The sequence below is a fragment of the Falco rusticolus genome, chromosome 9, assembly GCF_015220075.1.
Source record: "Falco rusticolus isolate bFalRus1 chromosome 9, bFalRus1.pri, whole genome shotgun sequence".
NCBI lineage: Eukaryota > Metazoa > Chordata > Aves > Falconiformes > Falconidae > Falco > Falco rusticolus.
This window is the reverse complement of record NC_051195.1, coordinates 8,502,568-8,529,953: the sequence shown is the minus strand read 5'-3', so window position 1 is coordinate 8,529,953 and position 27,386 is coordinate 8,502,568. Positions and strand designations below refer to the sequence as shown.

The 27,386-nt window shown below is 36.5% G+C and overlaps 1 protein-coding gene across 30 annotated transcripts in view; it reads left to right on the top strand.

Annotated features, from left to right (window-relative positions):
• KCNMA1 (potassium calcium-activated channel subfamily M alpha 1) overlaps positions 1-27,386 on the top strand; it is a 506,074-nt gene that overhangs the window by 362,454 nt on the left and 116,234 nt on the right. For all 30 annotated transcript variants that reach the window (XM_037399258.1, XM_037399257.1, XM_037399256.1 and 27 more), the window contains 2 exons: positions 7,716-7,825; positions 17,244-17,312. In XM_037399258.1, coding sequence (XP_037255155.1) covers positions 7,716-7,825; positions 17,244-17,312 — 179 coding nt within the window. The remainder of the gene's footprint in view (positions 1-7,715; positions 7,826-17,243; positions 17,313-27,386) is intronic.

Below are 27,386 nucleotides of genomic sequence, written 5' to 3'. Positions count from 1 at the left end.
CTTCAGCCACCAATCAAAAATATTTTGTGTGTGCTTTCTTTTTCTTCTCATCTGTGTTGTTAGAAAAATACCCACGATGGGGTGGTGAAGATAATTGTAAAACTGGGCATCAGGAAGCCCTGGAAGTGTTCTGAGCCTAGAGGGAGGCAGGAGTCCCTCTGTTAGATAGAAGTAGATGAAAACAACTTGGCAAGGGCCCAAGAAAATTTCTCCAGTGAAGATGTTATTTTCTAGGCTTTTTTTCTTTTTTTAAAGATTCCTCTGCGTGGCCTTCTGGGCATCTTTGAAGAGAACATTTTATATGTATCTGAGAAAGGAAATAGGTAACAACTTCCATGTTTTTTACACAACCCTTTATTTAATCTTTTGATACAAAGCTTGTAATTTTAGAAAGACCACTCAGAATTTCTGGACTGCTTGAGCTTAGACAAAACACTGATTAATGGAACAGAATGCTGAACCAAAAAATTAGGCCGCTCAAATAAAGCAAGATCACTTTAATAGAAATAAAGTATTCAAGGGCTGTTCTAGAGAGATAATGAATAGAATTAGCTCATTAATTTGCTGCACTTTTTGTGCGGGTTTTGTTATTCAATTAGATAGATTTGTTTATCAAAGCAAGTACATGTCTAAAATAAAAAATGGATGATCTTTCTCCAAATGTCTGAAATTATTCTCAAAGGCTTTGTAATTTTTTATGCTCTTTCCTTGGTGGTGATGAGCTGAGTCTATTTGATGCTAGGGAGCAGGCTTTAATACCTGCTTTTGTTGTGCTAGAAATGAATTTTTGTTGTGTCAGTTCCTTAACATGCCCACCATCCTCTCCCTGTTTTTCCTTGCAAAATGCAAGAGAAGTTCCGAAGTGACGCTGTAACTCTAGCATTAGTTCTATTTCTTAATACTGAGACTTAGATCTTGACGGAAGAGATTATGTAGCGTTATCGTGTTCAGTTACGCTCAATCTGTTTCATGTGACTATTTCTATCGTTACACTGAGAAGCAAATGCTATGAACAAGATCGATCAGTTGGGGCAACAGAGCCTCTGATAATGACACTGCCGGCGGGGGAGGGCTGGGTGTGTTAAAGGTTTAGTTTTTTTCCTGACAATACTAATGGTTGTGCTTGCAAGATATGCATTGTTTTTTCATATCTCTGTCACCATTTCTCACTAGGAAATGATTGTATTATGTAAGTATATTTCCCAATAACAACATTCTATCTATATACAGATAGAGGGGAGGAGAGGAGCATTATGACTTAAAAAAAGATACAGATGAAAATTAGATTCCTTCTCTTGGGATACGTTATGTCGTTTTTCAGCTATTCTTCATATAGGCTATTGAATCTCTGGGTAATTTGTTTTATGACTATCCAGGAGACAGCATTGTGGTGTAACATATTCGGGGAAAGGTAATCATGCGCTTGCAGTACTAGAGGGGACTTGGAAGAGGCAGATTCAGGTCACTATGGTGGTATGGCACACTCTGTGTCAGGCCCAAAAGTTACCTAAGTTTACCTTTCTTCTTCTAAACTCTTGACTTTTCTTCCTAGCTGTGATTGGAATAACTTAAAGTTTTGTTGCTATTTGTTAAAAATTCCTCTCGAGTTTATCAGGTCTCTGAAGAAAAAAAATTACTTGTTACTGTTTGTACTGACACTGACAGCATCCTGAGATAACTTTTTGCTGTGACTTAGTGTCAAAGTCAAAAGAAAATGCAATGTACTTATTCCTAGTCATTTGTAGTGTGATCACATTTGTAGTGTGATAGTGACTGATTCCTTGTTGCTACATCAACCACTAATTGTGCTGTCTCGTTATCTTTCTAGAATGTTACATTTACTCATGTTGCTGCAGCATCAGCTTGAAGTATGTTAGTTATTTAACTTCAGGGATAAAAATAACAGAACGGCCTGCAATGCCTTCTCCTTAGGATCATGCAGGGATCTTGGAATTTTTATCTTTCGTAAAGACAGATGCTCATTTTCTGTGAGGGAAAGTGTGCAGAAGTGCCGTGTGTCATTGCTTGCTGATATGTTGGTGTGCAGTATTTCATGAGTAAAGGAGATCCAAATTTAAAAAGAGGGAGTAAAACTGTCTTTGATCAGTTATTGTGCCTTCATTCCACAGATAAGTTATATAAGATCTATAGAGGCCTAGGCGTGAGGCTAAATGAAAATGGAAATAACATGCAAGAAATGAGAAGAGGCAAAAGGGAAAAGAATAAATGATAGCAGGACTGAATAATATCAAGATTATTTCATGTTTATTTTTCCTGCACTGAAGCGGTTCACTGCTATTGTGTCTGTGTACTTGGTGTCTCCTGGGGTTCTTGTGTTGTCCCTCTGCAGCTTTTCTGCTGCGTTTTATTCTGTTCTAAGTACCAGCTGGCATTACCTTCTGCTTTAATTACTCTGCCAGCAAAGACACACCCCTTCATTCCAAAGCAGTCTTTGACTGCTTAATTATTTGCAACGTTTGTTACCAAGACAGCATTTTCCAGTAAAAAATAAAGGTTTTATCTGAGGATGGCATGCCCCATCTCTGGAAGTTTTCAAGGCCAGGTCAGATGGAGCTTTGAGCAACCTGGTGTAGTGAAAACTGCCCGTGTCGGGGGGGGTGGAACTAGATGGTCTTTAAGGGGTTGCTTCCAACCCAAACCATTTTTATGATCTGAATTCCGAACTTCTCAAACTGGCAGTTAGCCACAGAGATAACGATGAACAGGAGATCAAACCTGCTGTCACTCTCTGGTATCAAAACTCAACTAGTCCATTTGGCTTCCTGGAACCCACAATATTTAATAAGGATAGATTTATGCTTTCTTCTGGAATGTGTTTGTTCAGCCAACAAGAAAATTTTTCTGTGGTAAAGCTTTGCACTGAAATGAAATCTATTTTCTTTGTCTCAACGGTATTAGTTTGTACTAATGTAGAAAATATGAACACCCAGATTCTGCTGTCAGCAAGTGAAGTAAGATAGACCAGAAATTATTTGCAGTAACAAAATTATCTTTAGAACTGTATAATTGACACTACTGTAGGTTTTCTTTGTTTTTTGAGTTAAAATCAAGGTTGTTTTCATCTTTGTAAGCACAGTAATATATTCAGGTAGGCTAAAATCAAGGTATAAATTTTGCTTACCAGATAAATAACTTTCATGAGTGACTGTTGTGGTAGCCCTGATCAGTGTGTCTTGAACCAAACTCACCCCAAATTCAGCTCTTTGTGCTTCTGTAAAGTTTACATAACAATTAACTATTGTGCCCATTGTTTTCAGGCAAATGACATGTGAAACATCCATTTCATAGGTGCATATGGGACAGATTATTTCATCTGTACATTAACAGTTAATTTTTGGCAACTTTCTCTTAATGTATAGATAAGTGTGGATAAGTAGTGGATAAGTAAGGGTAAGTCCAGAGATGGACTGGATGACTCTCAAGGTGTGGTTAAGTATGTTAAAGGAAAATAAACTCACATGATGAAGAATCAGATTTGTTTAGAGATTCAGTTTTGGAGGTCAAATGCAACAGCAGACTTTAAAATGTCATCGCAAAGGCTTAAATTAGTCAAGAACACGATGAGTCCTAAAGATTTATTTTTTTTTCACTTTCAGGATTTCAAGATTAGTACCTTACTTAAATGGATTATGGGAGAAACTGATTATTTTTGTCTGTGGAACTTTCCTTATTAAAACCCAGGGTAACTGCAAGACTCAAGGAAATAGAAAAGAAACACTGAATACTGGAGGTTCTTAATATAATTTTATTTCTAGCAGACCACCAAGCAGTGCCTTTCCAAAAATACTGGGCAGGTGACCACCTCTTTCTTTGAAATCACAGGGAAAATGTCATGGTTCAGGCAGAGATAAAATGCAAAGATCAACTTTAGTCTGTTATTTTCATGATATTATAATAACGTTTTATAGCATCCCAAACACCAGCAATTCTTTAAATTCATTAATCAACATTTCATCGTATACTGACAGAACATATCTTAAGCATTCCAGTCACATTGTGAAGGTTTGTTTAATGCTGACCAGTATCTATGAAGCTTCATCACTGGTTTGTGAATGAGATTGGCTTTTGCCAGTCCTTTCTTGGCCCTTGACTAAGGGTGAGTGCTTAAGTATAGGTCTGATCTGCAATTCCTTCCTGCAAATCAAAACCATCTGCCTAAAGAAAAGAAAGCAAGGGAAGAAAGTAGAAAAGAGAAACACGTAATGTATTTGTATTTTTTTTTTCCAACCCCAGGTGGTGTCAATCTAAGAAAAAGCCATAAAATAAACCATAAGTTACAAACATGTCTTTGCTATCATTACTCTTATTTTTCACCAAGCCTGCACTTTATCTGTTTTCTGTATATAAAGAGTTGCTGATCAGCAACATTTGCAAGCTTCACATAAATAAAAATCTTATAAAAAAATATGGTATGACTTCTCTGTGTGTGGTGGAGAATAACACAATGCAAATCCCTTTTAGCATCCCACATGGTCTCTGAATGGTGAAACAGTTTCTGTGGAAGAAATTTCTCTTGATTGTTTGCAGCCCGCTTGTCAGGGAATGTATGATTTGGAACATCTCCATATTGCAATTTCTTCTTGCAGTTGTGTACTTCTCTAGTACTAACGTAACTGGTTTCTTGGCAGCCTGTCAACAGGAGAAGAACATTTAAAAGAAATAAATTCATTGTAATTTATATTTCACAGGTTTCTTAAAAAAATTCCAGTCCTTTTGAAGAGAGTGTGTAGTTTAACATGGGGAAATGATTGGTGAATCCCAGTTTGATATTCAAGCTGTAAGGTAAAAATGCAAACATATAAAATACAACTCCTGCTCCTAAGCATGTCAGAATCAGTAGAGAAGGTTCGGGTGGTTTAAGTGAGCTGTGGATCAGGCTGTTGCAGGGAAGAGGTGCTTTAAAGTTGTGAAAGAGTTTGAAAAGCTCAGCATTATTATGATTATAGCATGTCAAGACAAGCTGTGTGTGGACGTGGTATGAAAATGCTTCTTGATAAGTTAGACAATTAGCAGAGTTGTAGCTGTTATATATGGCGCTGGGACACAGCACTCCTGACATGTGCTTCTGCGACCGTGGAGGCTCAGCTGTAATTCCCTTTCTGAACTCTTTAACGTGGCTGTTGCTTTATTTCATGGTAATGGATAATATAATCCTGGTTTTGCTCACTGAGCTTAGTATAGACAACAGTACGGCATCCTTCACTTTTTTTGGTACTAGCTATCCATAAAAAGCTGGTTTGATGTGGAGTTGGTCTTGCTGTCCCTTAAAGCTTTTAAAGGTGAATTTTTTTCCTAACATGATTTAGCCAGTTTTTCACAGAATATCCTGTTTAGTGGGAAGACAAGAGGTCCATATGGTTTAAGCATAGAATAAGTGCCTGGGTTGAAGCAGGTGGAGGAGATAACCACATTATGAGCCTAAAAGAGGAGTCTGAAAGAAGAGGTGGAAACGCTGCTGATGGGGGAGTGAGATGAAGGACACTTAGTTAGGCACGCTCATATCGCCATTTGGATGAAGGAGCTGAAGGAAATAGAAAGCAAGATAAACAGGACATTAGCCTAGAGAAGCAGTTCTGTTGATATTGTGGGTGATGTTAGGTCACGATATGGTAGAGAAGAGAAAGAGGCAGAGACTTCTGGAACTGCGAGCAGGGAAGCAGGGATGAAGACAGCTCTCCAAAAGAGCAGAGGGGGAAAGAGGAGGAAAAAAAAAAAAAAAAAGTGTGGGAAGATGATCATTGCTGCATTTCTATGGAATTCTTATTTTGTGGGGTATTGTGAGCTTCGTGATTTGCAACTGAAGTAAGAATAGAGAATACATAACTATAATGTAAAGCTTTTAGAAAATATTAAGTGCTCAATAAAAATGGCTAAGAAGGAACAAGAAAAATCTTCTCTAGACTCTTGGGGAATTAATAGGACTCCACAAACTTTTTAGCTTTTTTTAGACAAATTGTGAAATATTTAAGAGAGATAGTCATCCAAGTCCTTCTCAGATGAGTTGGTATTTGGTACTTAAACCTTTTGGGTAGCTTTGCAAATCTCTGCTGATAGTTTTTTTTTTAAAAAAATACTTCCTCATTATGCTCGGTTTTTGGCCTTCATGTCTCATCTCAATACTGTTCCCAATTTCTGCTCTTTAATCTGAAGATCATAGTGGGGTTACCTAAACAGTGGAACTAAGACTTTATTTTTTTGTGAAGAATAAGGTACAGTTTTAGGCGTGCACTAAATTACAAGATAAGTATTTCCATAATCTGTAAAATCATATGTCTTATGTAAGAAAATTAAAGTCTCTGATCTCTCAATCTCTTTTTACTTGTTTCCTATTTACTATCTAGTCAGATAGAATCTGGTTAATGAAAATGTGGTAATGTAAAATGTAAAAAAAAAAATAAAAAAATGTCATAGTATGTTTGCTAGTGTGATGTAATTTACGTTTCTTGCTGAATTTTTTATGTACTTTATTATCATACATATAGTTTTGGTGCTGTGTACGGTTCTTGAAAATATGAATTTCTCTCTTCTCACAATTTATATAGCACAATTTGTGAAGAAATATAAAGAGATAATTACATGCAGGAACGTCCCATTGTGGTTTACATTTTTGCTCTATTTTAACACGACCTAATAAGTAGGGAACAAACTGTTTGATGTGAAGCCTTGAGTATTTTAGGCTGCACATTTGTGGCGGTTTCCCTAGTTTGCTTAGGAAGGTTGCACTGGGAACGACAGTCAAATCTCAAACTTTGGATGAGGGCATGAATTACAATATAGAGAACTGGGATTCCAGCAGCGAACAACTTCAGCGTAGGCCATATTTCGTTTCAGCTGGCTTGGTATTTGCTCTTCTGAAGTATAGTGCTATTCCTACTGATGGATACCAAGTAGCTTGATCCAGTTACCTTAATATAGGTGTTTGATACTAATTGAAGACCTCATAGAATGTCTGAGAGATAAGCTTTATAGATATGACGTGGCATCCATGGACCCCAGGGTAGCAGCTGGAAGCTAGGTGACATTGCATGTGCGTCTCAGATATCACTAGAAACTTCTGCTTTGGCAAATGTATTGAGCTTTTGGTGGTAGTCATGTAGCACCTCTGACTTGTTTTTCTTCATACCTTCAACAGTAAAAGATTTCTGAATTTAGCAGTAACGGTTTTCTCCAGTTGTTGTCCTACACACTGATAACTGTTGAAATTGTTTCAGTATATGTTCCTCATACTGCCTTGTTAGTTATAGATGCAGAGAAGGGGAAAAAAAAAAAAAAGTTTAAAGGATGAGTTTTGATTGCCGATCAACTTCAAAACAAGGAGAAAATAATGGTTAGAGAAACACAAATAGCAATATAATGCAACCATTTCACTAGAGAATTTTCAGAAAGAGAAAATTGAGAAACTTTTTTCCTCAAGCTCTCTACAACCTTATTTCTCCTCATGCTGAATGTGCTCGCCAAGAATTGGGTGTATTATTTTTACGTAGGATACTTGATTTACTGACTACATGTACTCATTTATTTATTTATTTATTTGACATTCCAGGAAGTCCTGTAAAAATAAGCAATATTAGTTGCTGTAACAGTCTAGTGGCTTATTTGTTAAAATCTGGTTCGTGTTTTAATGGTTGTTTGTAAAATTTAGAGAAAGCTTTTGGTTTCACTTAGAACTCTGCATCTCTGTTTCTGTGTTTCAGATTGAGGAGGATACGTGGCAGAAATACTACCTGGAAGGAGTTGCAAATGAAATGTATACAGAATATCTGTCTAGTGCCTTTGTGGGTTTGTCCTTCCCTGCAGTTTGTGAGTAAGTAGAAATACATATTAATGTAGATAAGTATTTTCTTCTCTCAAGTGAAATCTGAGGTTTCTGCAGGAGAGCTTTTCGCTCTGCTACAGGCCTAAAGTTGCTACATCAGATGGGATCCAATAAAATAAACTTTAAAGCAATCACTGCATGGAAGTATGCAAAACATTATAATGCTTGTTTTCAGAAGAGATTTGGAATTAAGTGATTGTAAATGAAAGCATAAATGTTTTTGGTGTTGAACAAATTCATCAGCAATCCATTTAAACTGAATTATTTACTCATCTGTGCTGTCCTATTGTTTCTTCTAACGTTTCCCATTCCTTGAATAGTGGTTGTCAGTGTCACCATCTTGGCTTATGTCCCATTCCAAGGAAACTATCATTAATTGAAACAGATGTAGTGGAGTTGTATAAGCAGTGTGGCATCCAGAGCGCTGTAGAACTGGTTGCAAAACACTTCTAACAAGTGAAATATGTCAGAAAACACATGTCTTTTCTGTAATGAGAAAGGAGTTTTTGAAGCATATAATATATAAGCGTAGTATAAGGCATGCTACAACTTTATTTCTGGAGACTGAAAATCCATATATTTGTCCTAGAATGATTCTGTGAATGAGAGATTTGTATGCACAGGGTTTCTGTGATAAATACTGTGGCCGCAAACGTAGGCAGAGTAGTTTAGCACTGTTGTATTTCCTCTTCTCTTGGCATTGTTCTTGGTTAGAGCCGTGCCAACCAAAAGGTCACAACAAAGGCTGGACAGCTTTTCCTAGGGACTGTTCAGATGCTTAAAAAGAAAAAGACCCTACTCTGGAGAGTCTGATGTCTAACTAGGTAACGTAGAAAAACTTCTGCACACTCCCTTCTTAGAGGAGGAAATAAAGAAGTAAGATCTCTCATGTAAAGGAGAATGACTTTGCTTCAACTCCTTTCACTTCTCCAACCTTTTTTGACTTAAAAAAAGCATAAACATAGGGTTATGGCATAAGAATGAAGGAGAAAGAACTGTTAGACAAATGTTATCAACTTAATAATCTGTCCTTTCCTGGGATGTAGCTATGACAGAGCCCCGTCTTTGATTTGCTAGTAAAATGAAGGGGCTCACAATCTCTTCCTTCTCTCTGTTAACCAGACTGTGACTAGGCTCTTGAGGGACAATTACTATAATCACAAAACTTTGCCCAGATATCTTGAAACAGAAAATCTCATAATGCATTCTAGAAATATGTATTATGTTCAGAATTGAATGGTAATTTGTGCTGTTTATGCTAACTACAATCATGAAAATTAAATCTCCATGCCAAACCATTGTCAAACATAGCTGAGTTTCCATCCCATTTCTTAGAAACATGTGACTGAGACTGGCTGTGACACAAACCTGACATTCTTTTAACTGTACTGGTAGAGCTGAGATAAAATGATCAATAAAGAAAGGGTGTTTGTTGAGATTTGGAACCATGTCTAAGCTTTGGAGCTCTCCTCAAGCGTTTGGTTATCTGGAGGCGTAATTAACTGTGTTTCCTAGTTTAAATTAAAGCAAAAGTTTTATATCAAAATTTCCAACAGTTTCATCACTCTATTAAATTCAGGTTAATTAAAGCATATTGAAAATTAAAATGTAGTGTTTCATATTAATGAGTTCAGTGCATGGGTGTTTGCATTACTGTAAGAATTGGCTCTTCAATTTGCAGAAGAACCGAAGGACAGCAAAATGTCCGTTGCATTGGTTTGTGAAGGGGAAATAAAATTGGTGGCCAGGCTTAGTGTGATCAACTACCCACAAAGTGTACAGACTTCGAGAACAGGTTTTGTAATTCGGATTTTCAAAATTTGTGCCATCAATGACATTTTAAAACTTCGAAGCTGAATAAAATGTGCTGCTTCCTCAGGTTATTGGCCTTGATTGCCAGTCTAGGAATGTGATTATTTGTAAATAGGCTGCCACACAGTTTGGATAACATAAGTTAAGAGAGTGCAGAAACATCTGCTCTTTCAGTGGGGATGGGATGCTCAGTATTGTTGAAGAATTTCAACCTTTTGATGTCGACACCAGGGTGAAGAATTAGATGGAAGTAGACAATAGTATCAGTCTGCAAGTTTAATTTATAACTGAGTATATGTGTGCATACTGCGTGAACGTGTTCCCACCTAGGTATCTTCAATACCTGAATGTAGTTGCTATTGTTCTGTGCCCTTCAGTGTTGCTGAACCAGGTGTGGATGATGCTGATTGAAAGAGTAAACTAACCAAGCTGTCCCCCAACTTGTGTGGTCTTTTAGTGGGCCATCTAATATCTATTAATACAAGGCTAACCTTCACCCAGGTTCTAGGCCCACCATTCTCCATCCAAAAAATTTCCTAGTGAGGCTAGCACGTCTATGCATTGACCTAGCAGTGGGAACAGCATATCAGAGGTGTCCACTTAATATATGTTAAAGTGGGCCCATTTGCTGTTGGCTCTACTTTTGAAGTAATTAATTCAATCCAATGTTATAGCCATGTTTTAATAAAAGGCAAAATTATAGAGATGTCATTATCTCTGTATTTGCGTAGCGTATTGTTGCATGGCCTATATTCCTATAGTAGTCGTGAAGGTTTTCTGTATGTTTTTACAACAGACTGTTTGGGGGGCTAATCACAGTTAGAAACTTCACTGTCCTGATGAAAGAGAACTGAATTAGGCGACTGGTGATGCTCAGCACTTAGCTGCGTTCTCTCTCCGCGTCACAACAGATTATTTCTCTTCCAGATGTATTCATAGCAGTGGCACTTCCCACTCCAAGGGCGACCCCGAATAAAGTCAGTATTTCACAGAGCGAGGACAGCATGGGCTACCTGTAACTGTCAAGTTCTTGCTTCTATCTTTGGATCTTTCTCTTCAACTAGGCTTGACTTGTCTCAGAGGGCGAGGTAAATCTTAGGCACTTTTGGACTCCTGTGGCTTATGCTACACATAATATGAACAGTGCAGTTTCTTCCTCTCTGAAGGAGTGGTGCTGGGTCAGGCCATACCTGCTCAATTAAGGGTTTTTCCCTGAACCCAGGATTTTATTCAACGCCGCAGATGTGTCCCATTTTAGACTCAACAAACCTAAGCTCAGCTCAGGTAGCGACCCAGCCACAAGACAGCCTTTGGACTGACATGACTGCAGATGAAGCTTTCAGTCTTCTGACTGTGATTACAATCAGACTCCATCTGATTCTGCCAAAGATTTCTCCTGTATTGTATACTTTCCTCCAAGCACTCTCAGGCTCTCTCCTCTGGGTCCCCCCAGGAAAAGCTTGGCCACTCCACTGCCGCCACCCAGGCGATGATGATGTGCTAGATAGTCCCCTCAGGCACGCCTGGGAGACAGCAAGATCCAACACATGAAAACAGATGTTGTAAGGTCCCACTGTGCTCCCTAATGTCATCTCAGTGGACAACAGCCTTTGTGCAAGTATGAAAATGCTGCTTTGATAGAAAAGTGTCCCTAGGTCAGCACAGAGGCCATACGTCTTCCCACAGTTCTTTAATATGTTTGAAGTATGAAGGCGTATGTTACTGTTACCTATGCTTACGCCATGGTGTTAGATAACCTGGATTTTGCTACCCTGGGTACAAGCAATAAGTAGTGAGTTAGTAAATGTACAAATTCTCATTTATTTATCCAATACTGTTTATATATACCAATTATGTTTCTTCTCCATACCTAAAAAAAAAAGCTAAAAATACCCACTTCTATAAATCAAGCTTGGTTTTTTTGTGCTTAAAACCTTCAGTAGAGCTCTTATATGAACAGTATCCTTACTGTTCTTCTTTGAACATGATCAGCTTTAATGGGAGCCAGAAAGAACAGTGGAATGACAGTTTTGTTTAGCAGAATAAGAGTACGTAAAAGTAATGAAAGACAAATATTTATGGAACTCCATAGGCAAGCAGGATGTATTCCACACTTCACAGCACTTCCATTGCGTTTCAAATCAGGAACCATCTCGTAGAGCAAGACAATATTTGATGTGGTAAACACAGAGAAAAATCAATGTAGAGTTCTGTATTGACATTTCTTACATTCAGTGTCTTCATAAGACTGACAGGCCATGAATCAAAAGCTATTAAATATTCAGCTCCTGTTCTCACTGCCATCCGCGTAATGGCAGTGGTACCCACTACCGTCGGCAGCAATTTCATTTGCTCACCTGCTCTTGATCTTGTCAGCAGCCACTGACTGGACCTGGTACAAATAATTTGTATGAAGCACTTCTGTGTGTATATACCTGTGTATAGAGTTATATATGTCATTGAGTGGTATATGTCATGTTACCATGAGTGACATAAGTCACTCTACACACACTCTATTATATTATATATATAATGACACACGAACCCACTAGAAAAGAGCCTGATCTTTGTCAAGGTTCACCCATGTTTTCTATATGCTTTTGTATTAAAGTGTACGCTTGGTATTCTCTGCTCCCTCTGGATGTCTACTTTTCCTGCTGCCGTGAATTCCTCATTATCCTAGCAGTGCTCCAGCCTCAGAGGTCTTTTTCCACTGTGCTAGATTTTAAAGAGTGCTTTGACTTTTTTATTGATGAATGCAAACCTTGGCCCACTTCAGTAGTTTTTTTTTTAATATTATTTTAACATGTTAATTGTTTACAACTCGATCTCATAGAATTTAATAGCAAGTTTTTTTCTTTTGGTCTCTGGATGACCCCATAAGATCTTGATCTCCTAAGGAAAAGAAAAAAGGCCTTGTCCATAGCCATACATGAATGATGTTCAAGAAAATTACTACTAAAAGGTTTGTTAAAGGGTTGTTTTTAAAAAAAAAAAAAAAAGTTAAAGTTTAAAGAAGTTTTAAAAACGTCTAAAAGCTTTCCCTGCCACTTTCCCCGCCCCCCTTCCCCCCGCATCCATTACCCTGTTGGAGACAAGAAGCAAGTCTATAGTAACCTTCTACCAGAAGATAATTTAAAGGCTGGGGGACAAGAGCCTTTTCCATATACTTCCCGTGATGAGCCCTCAGAGCCAAATAGCCTCTTGTCATGATGTGACGAAGTGAAAGAAAAGAGAACAAAACTTGTATATGGTATGCAGGTGCAGCAGGGAAACGGTTACTGAAGTACTAAAGTACGTCGGAAGGGCTGCCATGCCGGCGCTTTAGGCACTCTTTGTATGTAGTTTCATCAGTTTCAAATCTCTCTCCAATACATCTATTGGTTTCTGACTCTGACCAAAGAAATTAAAGAGTATTCTGCAACATTTTAGCAGTGTTTTGCATGCACTGAACCTGGCAATGAGTATTGCTTTGTAGCCAGTGATTCCTAACTTGCAAAATACAAAATTTAATGATGTTTAATTTTATTGCTCAGGTGGGATTAGACTGGAAAGCATACCTTGAATACGTAGGATCTCTCTATCTCTTCACAGCTGAGATTAAAGTTACAATTCTAATCTGAGCTGCCTACTTAACCAAATCTTGTCTGGTAAACTAAACTCCTCGCTGGCATTGTTCAGTTTTCATTAAGTTAATGATTTCATGAATTTTATGGACTTTTATGCTCCACGCCAAAGTAAAATACCTAGCAATCACAGATCTAGAAACTGCGTGATTACAGATACACGTGGTACACCCGTATTTTCTTATTCTTTATTTCCAAGCTGGCCTGTTAGGGTTTCTTCTCCTTTTGCAGAATGCTCAGACTTTTTGCTGTCTTTCTCAGGTGAAAATAATAAGTCAATAGTCACATAAGATAAGCACTATTATAAGTGGAAATAAATGTCATAGTAGTTAAGTACTCTTAATTTTTGAGCAAACATTCCTGTACTGGTAGCAGCAACACCAGTGCCTTCTGTGTTATATATGTGATAGATTTCAGCCAGTGGCTTTGTTTCTTAGCACCTCTAATTTCTGATTCCTCCTCTAACTTCTGTTGTCATCCGCTCTTTTGTAGCATACGTAAGACCCAGCAGTTCTAATGCAAAAGTAGAAGTGTATGTAATGATCTAGTAAGACACCTATAAAATAAATCTCCATATTTCATAAGACACCGAAAACTCTTGCTATGCATTGTACACTTGGTCAGATAACCACTTACATCAGTGATTCCTTTTATTTTTTGTAATGGTTCTGTGAAATTCTAGTATTGGAGTATTTCCTTTTTTTGTTGCAATTTTTTTGCCTAAGCAATACATAAGTATTAAACATCTGGAAGAATCACTTTTGCTAGTTTCCTGTGATTGCAGGTAAGATGAGCCTGACACTAACAAACCTTTAAAAGAGATATTTGAGTTATGATATACATGTATGTGTGTATATATTTATCATTTTAATATATGTTTGTACATATATAGTTTCTTTGTATGTGAACATATAGCATATATAAATAAATATTTACATAAGTAAATATATGAATAATGATAATTTCTATTCCAAAACATACAAAGCTCATTGACTGCACTGGTTTTAAATACTGCTTCTCAGTGAGAGTAAAGTACCTGATATTCTCATCCTTCCAACTCCTAAGGAACACAGCATACTATCAAGCAGCAAAGGAAGCACTACTTGCCAATGTGCATAAAAAAATCATTTGAAAAGAAGACAAAAATAATATATTTAGGAAAGAATTCTGATATTGTAAATTATTCTCTCAGCTTAAGATGATGCTATAAGATTTTTTTATTTTTTTTTAATCAGGAATTCTATTTTCCCCTGTATTTTTCCTTAGGTGCATAGCAATGTGATTTATTCTGTATCAAAATACTTTTGCTAACTACAGTTGAACGAAGGTATAGAATTAGTTGAAAATACTTTTTCTCTCCTGAGGACAGTACCTATTCCTTTGTCAAAAGTAGTTCAACAAAAAATGTTAGAACTGAGTTTGAGGGGAAAAAAAAAAAAAGATTTATGATGTGCAAGATTTCAATCAAAAAACTTTCTTGAAAAGCAAAAACTTCCCATTTAATTTCTAATTTAAATCCTTTTTATAATGTTTTGTACAAAAAGAAATAATTAAGAACTAATCAGGGTTTTATCTTTGTGTTTTGCTGCTCAGAAAGGCGTATGATAATTTCTTTATATTCTACATATTCTAGTACTTTCACATGCAAATAATACAGCAGTTATCTATGTTTAATTTATGCCAATGATAGTCTTACCAGTAAAAAAAGAAAGATTTAATGTCAAAAAGAATTTATTTCCCTCTGTGTAGATAGAAATAGTCAGATTGTTGAGAGCCTTTGTTCTTGACCATCTGTTTTCATCAGTAGTTAAGAGATGATGCTGGCAGTTGAAAATAAAATAGAAATTAATGCCTCATGTACTGTCATTGACAATTCTTGTGGACTTCTACATAATAATTTGAGATAAATAGTGTTCTAACTTCTTATTACAAGGTTCTTTATGTATCCGGGGGGGTGGGGGGTGGGGGGAGCAGGTATAAGATCTTTCTCATTATAATCTTATCAAGATACATTTGCAAAATACAGTTAAATAGTGAGACTTGCTAATCCGAATGTTTAATGGGATGACCAAGTGCATGTAAACCTATTTATTTGACCACTTAAATATTTTTAGTAAATCTATAGATAGGAATGACAAAATAATGCCTAATATTAGGATAGCATTATGCTTACCTCTTTATGTTGACTTTCTCGGGTTTTGGTGGTGGGGCTGTTTTGGTTTGGGGTTTTTTTTAATGAATATATATGTATGGAGATAGATTATCAAATACTGCACAAAGCAGAAAGCAAGGAAGAGAATTTAAGTTTGTTTCCTAAAGGAATGTAGGCGGTCAGCATGAAAGAATAGGTTTAGAACTTTTGACATTCATGGCTCATAAAGTTGTATTTCATATAATTGTTTTTAAAACAGAAGTGTAATAGTCTTAATAGAATGTATAGGGTACCCTAGTTTTAAAATGTTTGAGAAGTGATATTTTTTTTTTTTCTAATTTAACTTGTTTTGATGCTGATAGTCAGGCTTCATTTACCTGTTAACATTGTGGGAGGTGATGGGCTAACTGAGAATTCAGTAGCTATTGGGATTTTGTCTGCCCATTTCTGACATTGGCTGGAGTTCTGGAGGTAGGAGCAGACTTAATTGGTTCTGAAAAAGAAAAGTCCAATGAATCTTGCCCCTACTTGTCATTTTGTATTGCTTCCCAGTACTGAGACATCACCTGCCTCCCCAGACAAGGACATTAAAGGGGCACTTTTGCAATCCTTTAAAAGGAAAATTTTTGAAGAAGTACACTTGAGTTTTACATCGCCAAACTTAAGCAGTGCAAAGTAAATTGTATCATATATATACCCTTCTGTGATCTGCAGCACATCGCCTCAGCATTGTCAGAACCCCTACATCCATGCTTATCTCTACTTATTCTCCAATCCTGAAGAAATAGCAGTAATTTACTGTTCACAGTGCTATCTGAAACTTATTATAGAAATGGAATATCAGTTCAGCAGCCAATTCCTTATTTTCTGCTAAGTATGTGACAGGTGCAATGTATGCAGAATATCACCTTATTTGCTTAAAGAAAATAAATAGTATTGAAATATATGCAAAAAAATGAACAACACTAAAGTAAGGAAGGTTGTAGAGAAGCAGTGAGCACTAGAAAATTTAGTGTATGATGTAGAAGATGGCAGCCATCTAATTGAAAGGTGAGGCCTAGAATAATTTGTGACAGATTTGTAGAGTAGGAAGCAAGTAACATTGACTTTGCATGAAAAAACTAGAAAATGGTTTCTAGTTATTTTTTTAAAAAAGGTAGTTTCTTCATTTATTTTCATAGAGCCTATTAGCTTGAAGCAAATGGTGCCATGCTAACTCAGTTTTGCAGTCTATGAATATCACCCTTGAGATGTTTTAATAAACAGCCACTTGCACAAAATTTTACAACTGAAAAAAATGTGTATTGCAGGATCAGATTTTGCTTCCTATATATTTGTCAGAAATTACTTCCAGTTGCGCTGTTCCTCTGTGACAGTAGTTGGCAAATACTGACTTATTAATAGTGTACTTTCAGTTTAGTTTCAGTATTTACATATTTTCTAAGGAATGCACACTGCAGTCAACATATGGTTGAATTCCAGCAAAGATGTGAAAAATTTTCTCAAGACATCCACAACTATAGCCAAATGCAGTTTTATGTTGTATATCATGACCTTTGTTATTGTTGCTCAGGTAGAGTTAATAATATGATGTGTTTTGGTTTTGTGTTCCTCTTCTCAGCTTGTGAGCTTATATTTTTAGGAAAATGTGTTCATTATCTTCAAAATAGAAGCACTTTAATATATGTTTTGTGTATACCTAACTTAAACACAATGGGAAGAGATCTTAGTGTAAGGTCTCAAACTTCAGCCATCTCCACATACGTGACGTTGGTTGCGGATAAGGACTGACTCTTGGCCTCTTCTTTTCCTACAGACTGGTGTTTGCGAAACTAAAGCTCTTAATGATAGCCATAGAATACAAGTCGGAAAAACGAGAAAGCAGGTATGTCCGATGCCTATGAATTTTGAAGTTCTGGAATGCACTGTCAAGAATTTTGCCTGCTTTTTTTTTTTTTTTTTTTTTTTTTTTCTCCAGAATGAACATAGCTATTCTTACACTTTTGAAATATTTCAGAGTATAATTAGCATGCCATTGTATTACACCATTTCACATAACGCTGAAAGACTTTTCTTTCTGCCCTATTCTTCTCTGTAATTAATTCAAGTCAGAACATTTAGTAGAAGCAGGGGGGGGGGCGGGGGACGGGACACGACACATAGGGATACATATGTCCCATTTCCAGAAGCGCAATTCCTTTTTATTTAAACAGAAACGTAGGATGTTTTTGTTTATAGTCAAGCAATTTTAACTGGTGGTCCAACTTATTTTACTGACAATGGAGAAGTGGAAAACAGATGCGATATCAAAACTCGTTGTGGCTATGTGTATTCTCAAAACAATAATTTCATTTAAATAAGTTTGGAAGAACCAGTTTAGATAGGATACAGGATAAACAGAAATATAGGCTAAACATAGTATTTTTATGGTATCTGTTCTGACAAAACTTGCGCATGTGAATAGCATCATGAAACTGGAAAAGATTAATTTAGCTTTCAAATTACGAGATGGCTGACTCCTTTCTTCAACCAAAAAGAAAAGAAGTCATTATTATTAGTTCAGATTCACAGACAGGAAAAGAAATATTTCTTGTGAGGTTTTTTGGTACAAAAATTCATAAAATTTGAGTCAATATTGGAGTCAATATTCTATCAACTTGTCCATCAGTGCTTTACACAACATTCATTTTTGTATCACAGAAATTATATAAATGTGCTCTGCCACATGTGGAGGGACATATAATAAAAATATGACAGTACTGACTATGAGCTGAAGTTTATATTCCTCTGTTGAAAATTACATTCTGTACTACTGTAGTAAATCTGGAATGCTGCATATTAATTTACCTTATAATTGACCACTAACGACCTAAAATGTTGACAGCAATTGTGTCTCCTTGGAAGAGACTCAATTCTGTCATTTGAGCTCGTGCCACAATTTCTGAGGTTTCAAAAGTTTATTTTAATGGTTATTATTAAATGCTGTCATTTTTCTATATTCAAAATATCTGTGAAACCTATGTGGGGCATTTAACATGGAAAATGCCACGTTACAACTGTTTAGAAGAGTATTTCCATGCCCTGTAGTATGTTTTGCTTGTTTTCTTTTTCTATGTTATAAAGTGATATGTGAAGTGGTGTATGTGCTATTGGATATTATTTTTTTCAACATGATGCTGATTAAGACATCCTTTTTTGTTTCTGTGGGGTTTTTTTGGAAATACCAGATTTCAGATTTTTTTTAGTGTTTTCAGCTCCCATGCGCTCTTAAAATACTTTTCCATTGAATGATCTCATTCCGCACTGGCTAGTGTAACGTGAATGATTTTTTTATATTATTTTTTTCTCTAAACAGTTTAATTTCTTCCTAGGGAAAATAAAAATATGATAGTAACAGCAGTGGAACTATTTACCAGATTTTGTATTTCCAATATTAGAAAATATTTGGTTTCTGTTGGTTCTCCTAAGAATTATTGCCCAACTTTAGACTGTAATTACTTCACTTGTCATTTACTTATGCAGGTGTTAATATTACAGTCTTTTTCAGTAATAACAGATAATTCATGGCTTCCATGTCATTCTTTGCACTAACTTCAGTGGGAGTTGGATTGAGTTCTTAATCACAAGGTGATGCAGAGGATCCCACAAAAAGTAACACAATGTGATACAATCATATATTTCTTCTTACTTAAAGCCACGCAGGTAACAGTTCACAATTAATTAATTTCGTAGTAAAAAAGAGCCTAAAAATTGCAGAAATCAATACGAACAAAGGGATGTTCACAGCAGCATTTTGTGAATATACATGTAAAAGGAGAGCATGTAAGCTAGGTATTCACATTTTCTTATAAGCCTGATTCACCCTAATATCTGCTGACTTTATTAACCAGTGATACTTTTATAGTCACTGTTCAGTGAATCACAGAGCTACTTGCAGAGTATCTTTTTCTGTTCTACTTGTTCCTGTGCTCTTCAACCCAAATATGCTACATGCATATTTGTGGTTTTCTGAGCTGGAGCCTTTTAATCTAACCAGAAAAGTGATGGAACAAAACTTGTGTCTCACTTCTTAGGTATACTTACATTTCCTTGCATCTTACTAAATGAAAAGATGAGGAATGAAGCTAGAAAATAGAATAACATGGTTTACAAGTGCAAGCTGTCTTTGAATAAGATAGATTTGTCATTTGCCAGTTGTTGATGTTGACTTTGGAAATATTTTAAGTGAATTCATATATTTTTTTTCTTCATTGGTAATTCTTAATAAAGGTGAAGAGGGAACTGATTATGGTACCCTATGAGCTTTCACTCTTTATGAGAGTAACCAACAGTAGATATGTGCTGATTGATTTTATGATTATAGTTTAGATACATATTTTGTAAAACTTGGCAGGTTTTACATAGTTCACAATTTAGAGCAACAATGATAAATGGAAATAAAAAATTAGAATATTATCCAGGTGGCATCCTTTTATTAAGAGCTAGTATTTCCTGCCATAGCTGAGGTGGGTCTGAGACCAGTATTTTCAGGAGCAGAAGAAATTTTCAAAGCATTCTTTCTGCCTAAGGGATGAGATGATCTTACACCCGCCAGTTTAACTTTTGTTGCTAGTCATAATACATAAGTAAATTCTATAGCTGATATTTTACTTACACAGGGAGGGAGATTCTTTTTAAGCTTAGTTCCGTATGCCTGCTCCCTTTGCACTCAGAGCTGAAGCAGTGCAAAGTAAATTACAAAGTTTGCACAGCTCTCTGAAGGGGTAATGTGAGGGCATTCTAGAGTTCCTAATCCCTTCTTTAAATCTTCACCTCAGTGTTCAGGATAAATCCCAGTACCATTTTAAGTCAAAGACAGAATTCTCATTGACTTTGTTAATGACTTCATTGCATGCAGAATGGCATAAATGCTCATTTACCTATGCGCTTTCCCCCCCCCGGCCCCCGGCAGTCTCCTAGATGGTGGTTTTCTAAAGCTTTCTGATTTACAGCCACATTCTGTTAACTCTGCTGTAGGGAATTTGAGATCAATAGTAATTATAAATCATCGCAACTCCTTCCAAGCTGATATTAACGTACAAGTTAGCAGCAGCTGAGCTTCCTGCTTGCAGCTGGGATTTTTTCCCTCCTTTTCCCCTGACTATTGATAAAGTTATACAAAACACTAAGCACACCTTGACAAGTTTTAACAGTATCACAGTGTTAATTATAAACAATTTATGATTTTGCAAGATTGCTTAAAAGTGAAAATGAAAAGTGTTGAAGCCTAAATTTAATATAGTCATAGGTATGATAAATACAAACTCGTTTTCAGGTGATGGGTAAAGTAGTGATAGTATTTTTATCTTTTTAGGCAACTGGTTTTCATCGAGGTATCTTAAAGATTAATCAAAATAGCCATGATTAGATTATTATTTTGTTTTACCTTACATATATATTTAATAATGTTTAAATTACTGCTTAGTTATCAAAGTAACCTCTGAGTTTACAAAACATGATTGCATTTAGTGGGTTTCTGACCAGCTGCTAAGGCCTGCCCTTTAGTAGTTCCAGGTCACAATATTAGTTAGCCATTCCTTCATCTCTAATTAGGATTGGGGAATATTCTAATTAGTAAGTAAGATCAGGAAGCACTTCTTAAATAAGTTTTTGTGTCCCTGATGCAAGCCAAATACCTTAGCTTAAAAATGGTCTATCTTAGTTGATTTGTAGAGAGGTTTTGTTTCTTCTGTAATAAAAATGCTGAAGGAACACGGAGAACATCAGCCTGAAAATGTTCCAGGAAAGGTGGCTGAATAGATAGCAAAAAGTATCAGTTCAAAATGCAGACACTCAAACTCCTTATTGGAAATCCCTTTTAGACATATTTTTGCCTTCCCTGTATTTTTTTTTCCTTTTTTTCAATGAGTAAGCAAGAAGGAAAGCCTAACCAGGATTCCTCCCTCCTGCACTCTGTCTTTACTCCTCTTGTTAAATTTTCTCTCTGTCTATCCATATATTTGTTCTCATTCTCAGCAGAAAAACCTTTGAGCCTTGAATAATTTTAAGTAAAGGGTTTTTTTGCTTTTGGTGTCAGTTGATTTCTTATCAAAGTGTTTGATTTGCAATTTTTTTCTTGTCGTTTGCAGAAGCCGAAAGCGGTATGCCCTCTTCGTTACCTTTCCTTCCAACCTCAATCCTACCTCCACTCCTTCTAACTTCAGGACTAATTCCTTGCCAAGAACACAGGAAGATAACATCTTTGTCTATCTTTCTCTGTATATACACACACATATATACATATATATATTCATCTGTCTATGTGTGTGTGTATATATATATATCTGTGTGTATATTTCTATATGAGCCCCCAATCTCAAGGAGGAGAGAGAATAGCATTTTGTCTCTCCATTGGTTCTTGTGACTCATGCACTAACTTCTTTGCAGGAAGTACAAAATAAATCAGTATAAAGTTTTTAGGCTTCCCACCCCACCCCACACCTCCCTACCTTGTGGAGTCATCAGTGTTTCAGATTGTTGCATTTGAAAAGCAGACTTGACTGTTAACATCTCCCCTCTTCTTTTTTCATTTGTACTGTATTGTGGCGATGTATATGTCGTCTTTACCTGACGTTGTTCTGCCATACTGTCTCCATGTCCACACCTTCATTGATGTCCTTCTTTCCCCAGATTCTTCCTTCAAAACACGTCTTTTAATACAGTAATTCATGTTCTCTTGTAGTCTCTCACCTGCCATTAACAACAACAAAATACCTGATTCTTTGCATTGCCAGTCCTGTTTCGAGCCCAGTTATTCGTAATACTCATTAAAAGCTGTTGTACCGTTACAGTGAAAGTGCCATGGATAGTTTGTACTCTGTCTCGTTCATTATAATGGCATTTATTAAGCTCATTTATGAAGATGTTACCAAATGTATTTGTTTCTCAGTTTTGTTTTTTCTTTGGTATGGCGTGTTTTGCATTTTCCTTTGGTACACCATGCTGTGAGCCCCTCTCTAGTCTACATTCTCTCTAGCTGCTGTTGGTTTGGATGAAGTAAATAAGGCATGCCCTGCCACATCCTCTCTCATCTGCATCTCTCTCCCCCCTCCCAGCATTGTTTTCTATTTGCTTATACCAGCCTGTCCGATTGTCAGTGGTGCTTTATGGAGACCCATTCTCATTGTCCAGACATTTCAATATCCTTCTTCACCCTACTCTCCAAACTTTTCTTTTCCATGTTTGTTCTGTTGCGTGTGTTGTCTGCGTTATGTTTATTTAAGTTTTAGTCTTACTCTCCCGTGGTTTCTGAGTAGATGTGTGAAAAGAGAGGTGGCTTCCTGTCAGTTTGGCATTATTGATATGATCCAACTGCAGAGAAGTTACTGCAACACTTAGCATCTTCAAGGATCTGCAGTTGTTGCACCTCTACCTCGCTTCTTGCTTTTAAGTATATATTATCTTGTGGTGAAGGCATGTTAACGCTGGCATGATGAGCAATATGAAGAAGTGTTGTACCAAGTGAAGTTGCTTGCTCCCAGAATGAAGTGCATTGTGCTGCTTCCTTGTACTGATAATCAGTCACTTCTGGAACCAGAAGGAATAATTGAATTGTTTCAAAGCATATTGAACTCACCAGCACCACTGAACTAGTTTGGACTATGCCCCAGTAAAATACCTCATGCATATCCTGTAGACCATGACTTAGTAGTTGCTATTGTCGAGAACTTAACTCCTGGGAGCAACCTTTTAAGTGCTTGTAGTAATTAAGCTTTAATATTCTGTAGCATGTAATGTGCACTGTGTCCTTTGCCTTGTATCTTTTTTAGTGTCTTACTAGATTTTTCTGTTTAGAGCAATATGAGTCTGAACTAATGTCAATGGTAGAGCCCAGAAGAAAGAAGCAATACTTTCTCAGTTACAACCAGTGTGAAGCTGGTATGCACGCAACTCCCACAGTGGGATTTGTGCACCTACCCTCACACTCCACTTCAAAACATACCCTGGAACAAAAATGATTGTCTCAAACAAATTTTGTAATTCTAATTCTGTAGTTGTGTGACTGACATGGTATGTTTTAAAAGGCCGTTATGCTAATAATAGTGATGCATTTCATCTGGGCATGGCATGAAGCAGTCAAGAATAATAGCTGGTTTTATTTTAAAATGTGGTAGCTATAGTCAGTAATACCACATAATCTTGTTTTAGACAATGTATTATTAATAGTACTTTAAAAGAATATATCTTCCTGATTACTAGATGATATTGCTACTGTTTCAGTCACACGGGGAATGGTACAGTACATCTACCACAAGGTTTAAAGCGGAGTTGTTACAGCTTTTGTCATTTGTTTAGTCCAAATTTTGCCATTTGTGTTTCGTTTAATTCAACAATTGATCTTTTCTTGTTTTAGACAAGTATGATAGCAGTTACAAGGGTAGTCATAGATCTTGGGGTTGGGGGGGGTGGGGTGGGGGGTGGGGCGGGACAAGAAAAAGGAGTGTTCTTGAATCAGAAAAGTTTCCTTGATGCAGGGGCGAACTGTTCAGTTGGTCACTGATAACGGGATTCATCTCACCTAACTTTATAAATCTAAATGTTAGAGGCCTAATCTCCTGTTAGTTACCCAGACTTAGTCCGTGACTGCAAGGGGAGACAGTTCTTGAAAGCAGCTTCCATTCTAAGACAGATGAGATGAATCCCACCTTTAGTGCTGTCTAAAATGTAACCTTGCAAATAATAGCAAACAAGAACAGTACGTAACTGAGGCTGCTGGGAAGGAAAGTTCTGAAAGAACTCTTCCAGTGTACATCTCCACTGATTGAGCTTATCTATGTCCTCAAGTTTTTAGTCTTCATATAGTACTGATAAAACGTTGTTATATTTGCCTTTTATTTTGTGCTGTACTTGCTGGACATCTCCACACACATTTGTCAGCTCAGTCTTAAGACTTTTACTGCATCTCTTCTATCTTCATAAGTATCCCTCATTTTTCTCAAAGACTGGCAGTGATATAAATTTGAGAGTCACCTACTTTGTAAATGCGATGTCTAGATTAAGAGGTCAAAGTCATTTACAACTTCAGCAGTAATGGAAGCCTACTCGGTTTCAACCTGTCCAAAGCAAATTGTGGAGCCATGCCACTCAGCAAGTGGCCTGCCAATAAATGCATATGGTATAATCACAGTTCAAGCTCTAAAGCTGATTAGTTATTTTTTCCATGTCGTTCACATAAAGACAGCTGTATATTCCAGAAGGCTATAGGAAGTGCTTTTCATCTCCTACTGAAATTTTTGTATACCGAAAATCTATTAGAAAAAATGTTTTACATATTTTACTAACAAGAAAAGATATCAGCCTTCAAACCTTCTAATGCTGTTTCAACCCAAGAAGCAGTATGATTCCAACATGTATGATATCTGAAATCAGAGGACAAATAAAAATCACCATCAACAGCAGAAATGAGTAATAAAATAAATGGAGGGAATTAGTCCTGCCCCAAAGTGTCAGTTCACAAACTGTCCTATAGTTCAAACCTCCGACTGGCAGGTTCTCCATCAAATATCTTTAAGTTCAGCAAAACATGGACGACCTACAGTTAGTAATCAAAACCATAGCTCATTTGAATGCTTTAAGGGAAGACATAATATGATATTCTTTATCTAGGTCACAATATTGTTTTATTGTGCAGCCAATCACCCGTGCACTAGCAAAATATATTGGGCAATGCTCATGTTCCAGGGAAGGTACAGGTAAATCAGAATGGATGAACAGATATTTCATGTCTCTGTGTTTTACTGAAGGTAGCATGTATACTTAACACATCAGAAAGATAGAATCCAACAAGTGAGTAAATCAAAATTAACACAGTCAGAGTTACTAGCATATATCTATTCTACACTGACGTATGAAAAAGTTGTCATATCCTAATGTCCTATATCTTAACGTTTCATTGAACAATCTATGCAAAGAGGTCCATAAGTGTTAGTCTAGAATTTTCCTGGCCACATTTGAATTCATTTATTTATTTATTTTTAAAACTGTGCATCTCAAATGTGCGTTTATTCACTTGCTTGTGTTTAAATCAGCCTGGGAACTCAGTTTCCACTGGTAGGGTGCCATTGTTGGTGATTCTTCCCTGAGCTTTAGGTGTTCAGTGCTGGGTTGGACAGGGCTTTGAGCAGTCTGTTGCAGTGAAAAATATCCTTGACCATGGCAGGGGGCTTGAAACTAGGGGATTTTTAAGGTGCCTTCCAAATTAAACCATTCTATGATTCGTTTTGTGGTTCCTGAGAGTTAAACTGAATTCAAAGGCGATTTCCACATTTTCAATGTGCAATGTTTTCATTGCTCTTAGATGTGTGATCTTGCACCTAGTTACCAAGTGAATCCTGTTTAGCAAACTGACTGACTTTTGGTACATGTAAAGATAAGTGTAAAGCAGAGGTTTCCAAATTTTGCATATTCTGCTCTTACAAATTGTGGTGTTATCATAGAATAATGGATCTGGCTTCTCCTAAGTTCATGCTGGTGAAGTACATAAAATTTCCATTAAACATATTAAACCATAGTTAATTTACACATATTCAGTTTACATGACTGTATTTGCCATGTGCTCTAAATGTTCACGTATGAAGGAGCAAGCAAGTCAGAAGATAATGTTGGTTTTGGTTTTTTTGTTTTGGTTTTTTTTTTTTGCAGTGACATGTGACCCCTGTCATGCAAAGCTTTGTTCTGAGGAATACATTTCCAGAACTGGAATTGTTAAGGAAATTATGACTTAAAGTTTTTTGACCCTGCTGTTTCTTGATTAGCTTCTGAGATAACCTAAAATAGGAATGTTATAAAATTAAATAAAACCTGATCAAGATCTTAAAGCTTTTAAAGTATTTAGCAGTTCCTTGCTTGATTTCAGGAGCTGATTTAAGAGATAAAAAATTCAAATTATGTTGTACGATAAGAACATATATTTGGAAAAATCAGGGGTGTCATTTTCAACAGCATTTTTCCAATGCGTGGCACTGAATGCATATGGATTAGCTATATATATTGCTATTAAACATAATGAGTTTCTGTCCTTTTTTTTTTGTTTTCCTACATCTTCCTATATCTGCAAAACTCCCCAGCCTTGGAGATACAAAAGATGAGACATTAGCTCAAGCTTTCTCTCTTAAAACTCCAATTTGCTTTGCCATGTACTTACCTTTTCAGCTGTGGGGAGATATATATATATATATATATGCATATTTTCATGAGGTACTTAAACAGATACATGCATCTCTAAATAACTGATGTATGCGTTCTTCTTGGTATGCTCATAAGCCTGTTTTATTTTTTCCCCGTCCTCTTTGTTCCCTATATTCTATTCTTTTAATTCAAAACATTTCCCTTGCTGTACATATTACAATGAGTGCTTATCAAAGCATAACTTCAGGTAATAACACTACAGGTGTCAGAAGAAATAATTCAATTGCTGCTTTAATAAGCAGCATGTTTTAGAAATCCATACAGACTCAGTAGAAATTTCTCATGATTTTGCTCTGGCTAAATAGCAGTGTGTATATAAACCCAAAGCTTTATGAGCCTTTGCTGTAATTCTTTGCCAATAGCAGTGATGGGGCAAATTAATTTTTATTCCCAACAGAAGATTTTGCTGCTGGGGTCATACTGCATTAACTGCGATCACGTCTATATTTTGCAGCTATAAATACAATGTATTTGTGAAAAAAAAGTATGTGTGAATGAAGTCTAAGGTCTGACAAAAATAAAGTCTATAAGCTGACCCATCTGAATTGATTTCATGTGTCTCGGAAAACCTTGAGATACAAAATAGAGCTCACAATTCGTTACATCCTAAGTGAGGCCAGTTACATCTGATTTAAGAGTATTGTTCACTGCCTCTGGAAAGAACTGCTTCATTTGCTTATTACTTTGTCAGATTTTAAGTTCTCTGGCAGGGATTGAACATTCACATACCTAG